Source organism: Gavialis gangeticus, unplaced genomic scaffold, assembly GCF_001723915.1.
Source record: "Gavialis gangeticus isolate Ggan-Ray unplaced genomic scaffold, GavGan_comp1, whole genome shotgun sequence".
Classification (NCBI taxonomy): Eukaryota; Metazoa; Chordata; order Crocodylia; family Gavialidae; genus Gavialis; species Gavialis gangeticus.
In genome coordinates, this window is record NW_017728992.1 from 150,678,885 (window position 1) to 150,691,368 (window position 12,484).

Sequence of the window (12,484 nt, forward strand, 5' to 3'; positions counted from 1 at the left end):
TTACCTGTCATGCTTTCATCAGTTTTCTCCCAGCCCATTCTGTTATTCCCCCCGCTCTCCCTCCCCTCACTCAGAATTTTCCCCAAACAGCGCTCCCCAGTTTAAACTCATGCTGTCCCAGGTGTGTGTGTAAACACTGCACCCAGGAGCAGTTTACTCCGGCTCAAACTTCTCCAGAGTTTATTGTGTCACATTAATTTCTCATGTAGATGCACCCAGTGGGTTTGCCCATCTGCACTCATCAATCAGGCTTATGCATTTGTAGTTTCGAAAACCTTGGATAGCTAAATTTCTACAAAATCAACATTCAGTTATTATTTTGTTTCATCTATGCTTTTTCTTCTAATTTTGCAGCTATGATAACAAAGTATGTTCAGATGATATTCTACTGTTGTCTGACAGACCTGGACATAGACGTAGACCCTATTGAAGCAAAAGCCAAATAAACCTGAGTCAACATTTCCATACCTGAAGCATTTTTGTTGTCTGAAGTCCTTAGTGTGATTTGGTTACACTAAAGCACCAACAATTCCACTGTGCATCAGTTTGATGTTTGTTAATTTGTGTTTATTCTATTAGCCCTTTCAGTGCCAAGGGTACTTACAAGTCCCTGTTCTACAGGATTTTTTAACTTTCTGATTGATTAGTTTATCATATAGTGCTTTGATATTATAAAGCAGTGTATGAATAAACGTTTAGTATTTTATAGTATTAAATATTACATTAATTAGAAAAGGGTTGCAAAGTCATCAAATGCCAGTTAGACTCTTGAGAAATAAAATGATCAATGGAAAAAAGGTAAAATCAGATATTTACAATATTTATGTTTCAAAACCTGAAGTGGGAGAGAAAGTCACAATGTAAAAATTTTAGCCATTGTTTTACAAGTAGTAAATCTGTTCTTAGCAAGAAATTTTAAGTATTCAGGCAAGCATTCCAAAGAATAAATGCAGTGCTAGAATAAAAATATTCCAATTCATAAACCAATGTAAGATCCAGGCAAACACAATCAATTCAATTCAATTCAAAGAAGAAAACAGAGATGATACAATAGATATCAAAGTCTGAGTAGTAAAAGTTCTTTGAAAAAGCTTCATCTGATGATAAGCAATTATTATGTCTTTGAAAGGGAGGTATCCAGATTACAAACATTATCACATGCTAGTAGTAATGTAATTTATAACAGATGTTTGATCTCTTGCAGATCCGCCTGCTGTAGCATGAGTTACAGTAATGAGTCATGTTTAATATGAGTATATTCAGAGTTAAACCTATCACTTTTCCACAATGTGCCTGTTTTCCTGAGAAACAGGAAACCATAGCCATAAAAATCAGTTTGTCTCTTGGCTTTATTCATAAGGGGGTGGGCATGGCTTAGGGGTCATCAGTGTTATAAACTGCCAGTTAGCTGCCACCTAATCCTATAGCCTATATAGGTACCTATGTTTCCACTGATAAAATCTACTGAATTTCTATCACTGGGAATAAACAGAATTACCCAAGCCCTAATGCCATAGAGCCCTCCTAAATCTCAAAAGAGTTCAAAAAGTGTTTCCTACACATATCTTACCACTGGGCCCTAATCCATTAAGGATGAGGAGAAAGATGTGATATTCTTCTTTTTATTCAGTAATCTAGTGGTCTGAATATTCACTTGGAAGATCTAGGTCCAAATCCTCCCTCTGGCTAGTTTGGAGTGGGCAACTGTGACCAGATTTCCCACCTCCCAGGAAAGTGTCTTAACCACTGAGCTATGAACTATTCTGAGGCAGTTCCTCCATGATCTCGTCTACTAAAGTTGTTCCACTTTGCATCAAAATAATTGAAAAATCTATTAGTTCAGGGAGAAAAAGGGACTCCATAGTCTGGTGTTTAGGGCACATCCCTTAGAGAAAGGGGACCAGGATTACAAAGGATCCTACCTGAGGTACCTAACTCCAGGAAATGCTCATGGCTATGCAACCCAAGAGGACATGGGCATCTCTTTCTGGCCCTTAGTTAAGTGCCTACATTTTTTGAGGGTCTTAGGCCCATACCTCAATGTGTTTCCTACTGACTCTCATAGGCAACTCAATGTGCTGGCTGCTGAGCCCTTCTTAGATGCCAAACTCTCCCCATGCAGTGCATAGGAAAGTCTTGGTGCTTACCTGGGGATTGTGAATTCCACCTAGTGGCAGGGTACCTAGAATGTAATATTGTAATGCTGAACTCTACAAACCCTGAGCCCCTTGTGAATCTAGCCCTAACCTGCTATCTCCTAAAAATTAAAGAGACGGGAATGGTCTTGCAAGAAATATCTGCAAATTAAGTGACAGAGGTGCCCCCTCTAGTCCTACAATATTTATTTAGACTTTGATACACTTTGTCATCCTGTGGAATATGTTATCCGTATATTACAGTATCATTGAAGAAAATACCATATTTTCTCTGTAGTTTCAATTTCAGTGCCCTCATCAATATCTCCTATTTCTGTTCCTTATACCAGTCACTTTAGCCTCTAGCATTATCAGCCTTCATTCAAGCCTGTGTGGAGGGATTTGCAGGGAAGAGGGAAAATAAGAACTGTTGGCTTGTGCTAGTGCTAGTCAAGCTTCCATGATTTAGTGCACTTCCTGAAAAGCTCTGACTGGCAGGACTCCTGTAGTGTCTAGTGCACTTTAGAGGTGTCTAGTGCACTTTCTAGCAGCCCCAGAATTAAAACCTCCACATCTCTACATTTACTTAAATATCAAAATTATAGAAGTTAGAGAAGAAGCCTTGATGTATCATTTGCTGCATCCAGCCCAAAGTGCCCCAGCATCTCCAGATACTTTGTATGGGACTCAACCAGTTTGGAATTTGTGCTGTTCAGTCTCTCTGCTATTGCACAGCAGGACTGTGTTTTAGCTTCTAACTCTACCTATTACAGCTCACCTGTAAACTACAGATATCACAGCCCGCACACTATTTCAACATGAAGCATAAATTTAAGAATAATAATTAATTGGCACAATTTTAAACATGAGAGAGCCTGTCTATACAGATACTAAGTCATATTTAATGTCAAGCTGTCTGTCATGCAGACCTAATGACACTAGTGCTCTGTAGCCTGTACTGGTTACCTGTAAACTTCCTTTAAAGCTTTTTCCTTTGGAAAAAGAAACAGGAATTACTAAGTGGCCTGAGACCAGGATTTCTGAAGCAAACACCTCAGCAGTGGTCCGTGTTGGTGGCAAAGACAAAGGTCACATGTCAAGACAAGTCTGCAGGTTCTTAAGCTACAAAACTTATTTCCCTCATGTTGTCTGACAAGGGACTGTATTTATAAAGCTTCAGGGCATGCTAAAAAAAAACCCAGCAGCACACAACCAACAAGACACCTAATGCTTTCTTTCATTTCATTTCATTTCCTTTTTTTTGCTGAGAGAGAGATTAAGGGTGTGTAAGCTGAGAGTGGGCAATGTTATTGTAATATTGTTTGAATGATCCAATTTCTATTTTCTTACCATGTATTTTGTAGCGTTTATTCCTGTAATTTGTATATTTTAATTACTGTAAAATACCTACAGTTTAAAAAATCTAAATAAATTTCTGGTCTTTGAGAAGTGCTAGGGACCTGTGTATATTTAATACAAATTCACAGCACTGTGAGCCAAACTTGCATTAAGACTACACCAAATATTTATGAAACTCATGTTCTCTACAGCTTAACAAAGCTGAAAATATATGGGGTAAAGGACCGTTACTTGTTTCAGGTGAGCACTGTCTCAATCTGCTAATTAGTATTACACATTTTAAATGCTCCCCAGGTTAAAGAAAGTCACATTTCTTTATAACAGTCAAACAATTTGCATTATTTGGGTTGACTACCAAATACTTTTACTTTTTCAGAGACTAGTCCTCAGGTACAAGAGAATACAACTATTTGCTTTCTCACACTATTAAATTGGTAAAAATAAGCTGTTCAACACCTGGTAACACATGCTTCACCAGCCCATATCAGTGACTAAACAATAAGAGATTGGTGCATCTATAGCAACGCCAAAAGGTACAGTAAAGAAAAAGGCATGAAATGCATAACAATTTCTAGGTGTTAAAATTTACCCTCTTTTGTTGGTGTGTTTCAAGAGACTACAATTCACTGTCTACAGTGAACATCTTCAGTTTTCATAGTTGCTTCACATAGCATTCTGTCCCATTAAGGGAAGGACTGGATGGAACTTTTTCCTATTTTAAGGCTAATCCCTTTAAGACCAAGCATGTAGTTCTTCGAGGAATGGCTAGGATTTTTAGGAAAAGATGCTTTGCATGATGGGAGAGGAAGTAAGAGTATAAGGTCACCATACCTCAAATTGCAGGGATCTTTGAAGAAAGTGTCAGCCTGTTTAGGAAATCTCTTCACAATAACTTCACTGGTGTTGGGGCCTGTCTTCCAAGAGAACTTGGGAAGCATTCCATCCAGGAGATGGTACGGGAAGGTCTGTCAAGAAGGAGGGCATGGAAGGGAATGATAAGAGACAGTACAATACTGGGTGCCTAACAGGCCTGTGCAAAGCAGCAAGTATTCAATTTGGCTTCAGATTTGGCTGATTCGGGGGGACAGTGATTCAATTCTGTGATTTGAGTCACTGTTCTGATTCAGTTCAGCCAAATCAGATTCGGAGATTCAGCCACCAAATCGGCCAATTGGGTGATTTGGACAAAGACGATAATGGTAAGTCACTAAAATACCTATAACTTTGTCTTGTTTTTTGCAAATTTGGATGAATGCTTGCTCCTTCTGAGGGCAGAAAGCCTGCCAAGTTTCAAGGAGATAGGGTCAGGGCTTCTGTGAAAGTGCACCTCAAACTGTTGAAAGCAAAACTCATGTCACTTGTGTGTGTTAAGTGGGTTTCTGGTTGTAGCCGTGTTGGTCTAAGGAACAGGCAGGAAAGGTTCTTTGAGTAGATGTGATATCTTTTATTAGACCAAATGAATAGTTGGAGAAATATATCTTGGCAAGCTTTCAGGTTTAAAACCCCTTCATCAGGTTGAGGATGCATCTGCAGTTGGTGTGTGTGCTATTCCTGGATGGAACGGTTAGTAAAGAAGCCAGAGGCTGGTATGCATGCAAGAAAGCCAGTCAATGAAAATGTGAATTGAGGTATCAGGGGGTGAGAGACAGCCTGGGGGTAAGGGGGGATGTAGCAGGTAAAAGTGGAGAGGTACCTGAGAAGTCAGATATCAGGCAGGTTATAGTATGTTATAAATCCAATGTCTATATTGAGTCCATAAGTTTTTGTATCAAGGAGGTTGATGAAGTGAAGTTCATAGGCTCATCTGTGAAGTGTTTTGCATCACCAGCAATGCTGAACACCCTTGCACTTGGAACACTGATTGGTGGACAGGACAGGTGTTCCCAGGCAGCCGTGGTCAGATCGTGTCACATCTGGCTGCGGGTTGCCCAATAGGCCAAGGGGTCACACTGCAGTGGCTCCACATCTTTGGTAAGATAGGTAGCCACCAGGCCTCCACACTACCTACCTGATAATGGGGTCTGGTGGCTCTGGACCCTAACACTGAAGCCATACCCATGGCCCACATTGGCAGCGGCTGTGGTGGAAAAGATTGGCTGGTGTTTGGAGTGCTGGCAAGAGACAGTGGATCCCCCTGTTCCACATCCCCCAGCCTCTACCCTTCTGCCTTCCTGACTCTGTTCACCAGCACCTCCATCCAGTGATCGAGGGTTTTGCTGATGCAGATGCTCCCCTTCACCCTCAATTTGCACATGTCTGCCAGCACATGGACAATACTGGACCACAATGGATCCAGACATTTTTTGATGCCCTCCTTCAGCCACTTCACCAGTGCCTGCACCTCTGTTCCTGCCTGGGGCAAGCTGCTTTCACCATAGATCCCCTGGACCTTCTCCATTTGATTTTCAGTCTCCTTCACTAGGGGGATCACCTGGCTAAGGAGGACATTGCCAGCTCTGAGGCTCTTGGTGGCCTCGAGTAATGGCTTCAGGAACACCAAGATCTGTGAGATGGTATCCTACTCAGTTTTTTTAAGGGGACCACTGATCCCAATCTCCCCAAGCAAGGGCATCTCATGGATGGCCTTCTGTTGCTCCACCAGCCTTTTGAGCAGCAGGTATGTGGAGCTCCACCGAGTCTCTACATCCTGCATGATTTTGTGCTATGGGATGCTCAGCTCTGCCTGTTTATCCCGCAGCATCTTGCCCCCTTGATGCTCCAGTGGAAGTAGCCCACCACTTTCCTGCATTTCAAAATGAGCTGTCTGGTCATGGTACTGATGGTGCCATCACTGGGAGACCTGTCCCTCTCCAAGTTGTTCCTGACTATGAGGTAGAACCTGTGTGCCACACAGCGGATGCCAACAAAGTTGGCATCATGGACCATATTGGCCCCATTGTCAGTAACCATGAACCTGCGGGTGAACTCGCCCTGCCCAGTGAGCCACCCCTGCACCATGAGGTTCATGGCCACCATAATCTCCTTTGCCGTGTGGGACTCATCAATCACTTCCACTTAAAGGAGAGCCCACCAATGGCCTGACTGATCACATTGGTGTCCTGTGAGGGAGCGGTAGGCATGATCTCCACCCAGGCTGCTCCAGATGTCCAAGGTGAAGTGCAAGGTTACATGCAGCCCTGCCTTCTGCAGCTTCTCCCTCCAGTATTCCCTGCAAGCCTCATACAGGAAGGGCGCCACCGTCCAGCTAAAGGTGGTGCATGCAGACACTTGGTCAGATGGGGCCATGAGCACCATGAGCCACCTGAACCCTGGGCGCTCAACAAAAGAGAAGGGCTGGCCATCCACAGCAATCATCTCCCCAACACTCTGGGTTACCTTGCTCACCTTGGAAACATGCCCTCCTGTGTGCCCACCTTTCCCCCACTGGTCCAGGGTGGTCTGCCCCTGCTTCTTGTGAACAGGGCTCTGGAGCGAGATGGAGACTTCTTGGGGGCACAGTCCAACTGGTGCCAGGCTAAGGAAGAACAAGGACAAGGGGTACTGCCTCCTAAAATGTAGCAGCATCACTGTGATGGTGAAATGATTCTTATCCTTGTCCTAGCTGATCTGCTTTCAGCAGCGCTGGCAGGTAGCATATGTGGGATCATCTGCCACCTCAAAATGTTCCCACACGACACTACCTATCCACTTCTGGCTTGAGGCTGGGTATCCTGCCTTATCCCCCTCCTCAGCAGGCAGAGGCACAACAACAGAAGGTGATGAGCCATCTGCCCCCACAATCCCCTCTGAGGTGCCTGCCAGAGAAGGAGATTGGCCTCTAGGAGAACTATGAGGATGTGGAGGACAAACTCAGATTTCCCCTCCTTCCCCAGAATATCCTTGGCTATGGCACTCAGCTCCCCTGCTTCCTAATCCAGCTCCTCCTCTTACACTGGAAGGCTCACCCTGGCAACTGAAATTGGAGCGGAGAATTTCATGTTGCTGCTGGTTGTGGTTAGTGGTGTTACTGGTGGTGCTGCAGGTGCAGACATAGCTCCCACATCCTTGCTCCCACTAGCAGCAGAAGACTCCTCACTGCCAGGAAAGAGGGTGCATCTATGTTTGGGTGGGGAGGGGAACTTGCAGCTCTCCCTCTGCCCCCTCTCCTTCTGCTGCCAGAAGACCTGGCACCTGCCTGTCCTGTACGATTCATGATGTTTGGTGTGGTACAAAATGCATGTCTTTATGTAATACGTGTAATATATTTTGTGCTTTCCTGCACAGTGATGACACACTGTCAGGGAAAGCACAGATTTCTGTGTGTGGGGGTGGGGAGGAGGAGACAGGTTAACAAGAACAAATAAGAGGATTTTTGGGGAAGAATAAGGTGAAAGGAATGGGTAACAATAAGGATTGTAGGCAAGGGTAAATAGGAAAGGATTGGATAGAACTAGGTGGGAAGAGACTACCTACTACCAAACCAGAGCCCTCCAGATGCTGCTGATGTTGCAACAGAGAGACAGACAGCACACAGATGAGTTCACACACTGCCTTATATGCTGTTTCTATGTCCCTCCCCCAGAGCACTGTGATTGGAAGGGAACTCAGAGAAAGATCACAGTCACTGGCCAGCTACAGACGTCAATATCAGAGCAGGCTTCCCCCACCCCCCTTCTCCCTCCCTCTTCTCAGTTTCTGTTTCCTGCATGTCTGCCTTCCAAATCTCTGAATCTTTTCTGAATTTTTTCTGTATCAATTAGGAGGCTTCAATTCAATTCAGAGCTTTTAATGGGTCTCTCAATTCAATTCAGATTCAGAGATTTGGCCGCCAAATCAGGCCAAATTTCCTCTGAATTAAATTGGCTACTGAAGCATCACACAGCCCTAATGCCTATCTAAAAGGCTGATGTGATTCTTGTTTAGAAGCTTTGGGGTAGAGCTTATAAAAAGATGGGAGAAAGTGTCTTCTCCAGAAGAGAAGAGAGCAGAGTTTGATAGAGGAAGAATTATTTAGTTTGTTAGTCTGGAGAAGCTGAAACCTACTGCAGAAACACATCCAAAAACCTAAGCATGAACAGGATGAAAGGACTTTGCATGCTCTAAGTCACAGGATTGAAGAACATATATTTTGGTTTTGGTCTTTCGGCTATCCTGAAGAAGGAGAAAGATTTCCTTAGTAACCTGTCAGTTAAAACCCAAACACTGGAGTGTAAGGAAAACATAGATACTCTGATGTGAAACAAACAGAGTGGTGTGAGCTACTATTAGACCAGGTAGGCCACTGCTTCACAGGGAAATGAAGCCACAACTGTATGACCTGATGCCCAAAAGGTAAAAGAATATGCTTCATATCTTTAGTATAGCTGTGTTTGGGAAGTTATCTTTTATGGCAGAAAGACAACTTCAGAAGTATTACTTCAAAATCTCCAGATCTGCATTGCCAAAGCTGTGCACTCCCTATACGTTACCAACAATTTCCTTCTCTTTGTCTTCTAGATTTGGCAAATCTTGCCAGGTTCACATTTTTGCTTTTGGACTGAACTTAGGGGCTAAGTACAAACAGTCAAAAAAGCCTAAGGCTGAATCAATTCAATCTTTACAGGTCAGTCTAAGCTGTGTAGATTGAACCGATAAGCAAGTGAACAGACATTCACTTTTGATTCCAGAAATGCAGCCGCATAGCTGCAGTGGCCCAGGCCAGAAACTGGGAGAGGGAATGGGGGGATGGGGGCGTGCTAGAGCATGATTCCTTGCTCAGCTGGAGCAGACAGCTTGCACCAAGGCTAGTCCACCCACCCTTCAAGGGTGGAGGTTGTGGGGGAGATTGAAATCATCCTGGGGGACTGCAAGTTAATCTGAATCTGGAGGGGATTTGAGACAGAAGTTTAATAAACTGATTTAACCTAAACCAGTTAAGTCTGATACTACATCCATCCGGGTTTATTTTAAAACAGTTTCAGCCATTTTGAAAGCAATTTATATGCACTGAACTTCTGTTTCATTACAGATTTGAACCAGTTTCTGATCACTTATACTGGTTTATGTGTAATTTCTATCCCTAGCCAGGATTTCGAATCCTAGCAGCCACCCATCTATATAGAGTTCTGCAGTCTTGCATCAATTACCACTCTAAAGTTTAGAATAAGGAGAAGGTGCAAGGAGATAACAAGCAAGCAGTTTTTTGGTACAGAATCAAAATCCTGGCATATCAAAAGATGTACAAAGAAGAAATTATTGTATATTGGTACTATCTCAATTATGAGGCTGGCTAATAAACATGAGGCACTGGAATTACTCATCTAGAGACTAGGTTCAACCTTGTTGTTACCAGAACTTCATTTCATGATTGGAAAGTTAAATTGTTTATACTCAATCATTTTAAGAAGGGCTGAATGAGTGACTTGGGATCCAAAAGAGGGAATTAAACTGTCAAAAATGTCATTGCTTGTTTCCTAAACATTGACAACATAGAATGACTCAAGTGATCTCTAATACTTATAGAGCAATATTGTAGCAGATAAAGAACTAAATGGAGTACTAGCAGATGCTGACTAGATGCAAATCACACTAGATAACTGGATGACTGGAAGCACTGATTCCTATGCGTAGGAGGGAAAAGCTGTGTTAGCATGGAGAATATCAGTCTCAGTGATTATAGTGGTAGTCTCATTGCCAGTATTAAAAAATGTCTTTTATCTATAATTTAGACATTCCAATTTCTTATCTCAGAAAATTTTCATTCACAGGAGATTGTCCAAATGGTATAAATGCTTTAAAAGTACCAATTTGACAAGACTGAAAACAATTGTGGGTCAAATCAGCTGGGAGCAAGAATTTAAACTAAAAATCTGTATGGTGATTAGGAACTGGTTAAGGACATTTTAGCAAATATTCAAAAGCCACGATCAAGAATACAAGCCACAGCAGTTAAAAACATCTTAGCTCAAAGGTGAAATTTAAATTGAACTAAAAAGTTAAAGCAGCTATTGTATTTATTTTAGCTGTTATGATTTCTTACATACATAATGTATAAAATGTAGTTATGTACATTATAGCTATTTGATACACAAATGAAAGAAAGAAGTTGCTAATGTTCATCATAAGATAGTAATTGTGATGGGGAAAGGGAAGGGCAAGGGAAACAGGAAATAATCTATGATCTGCAAAGCTTTGAATTATTTTCTCTCAAGAATGTAAGGATCATAAGCAATCCTAATACTGACATTGCAACTCTCTGAGAAGCTCTTTGTTAATCAACATCAACAGTCTGTTCTTGGAACACTAAAGAAACTCCAGAGCACTTGAAAGAAAGTTCAAATTGTGCCAATATTTAAAGATACTAAAAGGATGACCCAACCAATTATAGGACTTCCACGGAACCAAGATAATTATGGCTAACACAGAGATTAATAAAGAACACAATGGTTGACATTTATCAAAAGTAGCCCTTGTCAGACAAATTTGGTATCTTTTAATGTGATTACATGTTTGATTGATAAAGGTAAGTATTGATGTACTGTGTGCAGACTTATATACAGCACTTCACTTGCTGCCATATGATATTTTGATTAAGCGTGTCAAGTGATATTAAGAAATAGTACACTAAAAGATTAAAAACTGCCTGATTGGTCTCAAAATACAATGGTAAAGGAGGAATCCTCAGGATGGTATATTTCTAGTGGGGTCCTGCAGGGTGTGGTTCTTGGTGCTATACTACTTAATACTCCTATCAGTCATAGAAAATTAGGATTGGAAGGGACCTCAGGAGGTCACCTAGTCCAAACCCCTGCTCAGAGCAAGACCATCCCCAGCTAAACCATCCCAGCAAAGGCTTTGAATATAGTCAGATCTCCAAGGATCTGACTATAGGTCCACAACCTCTGTAGGTAATTTGTCCCATTGTTTTACTCCTCTTCTAGTGAGGAAGTTTTTCTTAATATCCAACCTAAACTTCCCTTGCTCAGCTTGAGACAATTGCTCCTTGTTCTGTTATCTGCCACCAGTGAACACAGTCTTTGGAACAACTCTTCAAATAGTTGAAGGCTGCTATTAAATCCCCCCTCTGTCTTCTCTTCTGCAGACTAAATAAGCCCAGTTTCCTCTGCATCTCCTCAGAAGTCCCTCTGCTGAACTCTCTCCAATTTGTCTACATCCTTTATGTAGTAGGGGGCCCAAAACTGGACATAGTCTCCAGATGTGGCCTCAGCAGTGCCAAATAGAGAGGAAGTATCACTTCCCTAGATCTGCTGGCAATGCTCCTACTAATGCAGCCCAGTATGCTGTTAGCCTTCTTGGCAACAAGGGCACATTGTTGGCTCATATTCAGCTTATTGTCCACTGTAAGCCCCAGGTCCTGTTCTGCAGAGCTGCTGCTTAGCCAGTACCTGTGCATGGGACAGTTCAGTCCTAAATGTAGGACTTTGCACTTCTTATTGAACCTCATGAGATTTCTTTTGGTCTGATCCTCCAATTTGTCAAGGCCTCTCTGAACCTAGTCCTACCCTCCAGCATATCTACTGCTCCCTCCAGCTTGGTATCATCTGCAAACTTGCTGAGGGTGCACTCTATCCCACCTTCCAGGTCACTCATTAAAAAGTTGAACAAGACAGGCCTCAGGAATGACACCTAAGGCACCCCACTTGGTACCAGCCACCAACTAGACATCAAGCCATTGGCTACTACCCTCTGAGCCTGATGATCCAGCCAGTTTTCAATCCACCTTACAGTTCATTCATCCAACCTAGACTTCCTTAGCTTGCCTGAGAGAATGTTGTGGGAGACCATATTAAAAGCCTTGCTAAAATCAAGGTATGTAAAATCCACTGGAATGCCTGTATCAGCAGAGCCAGTCATCTCATAGAAGGCAATCAGGCTGGTCAGGCACAACCTGCCCTTGATGAATCCATGCTGACTGTTCCTAATCACCATCTCCTACTCCGAGTGCTTAGTAATAGATTCCTTGAGGAACTGGTCCATGATTTTTCCAGAAGAAGAAAACACAAAATTAATATTGATCAACCTTGCAGATAACATAAAAAAACTCGAGTGGA

General features: G+C 42.4%; 1 protein-coding gene across 3 annotated transcripts in view; it reads left to right on the forward strand.

Annotated features, from left to right (window-relative positions):
• Window positions 1-12,122, forward strand: part of LOC109305020 (Y+L amino acid transporter 2-like) — a 69,034-nt gene extending 56,912 nt beyond the window's left edge. For 2 of the 3 annotated variants that reach the window (XM_019527891.1, XM_019527892.1), the window contains one exon: window positions 355-3,587. In XM_019527891.1, coding sequence (XP_019383436.1) covers window positions 355-446 — 92 coding nt within the window. In that variant the 3' untranslated portion in view covers window positions 447-3,587. Of the gene's footprint in view, window positions 1-354; window positions 3,588-12,014 lie in introns of those variants that run through there. The other variant, XM_019527893.1, reaches the window with a different exon arrangement.
• Window positions 12,123-12,484: the final 362 nt, after the last annotated feature.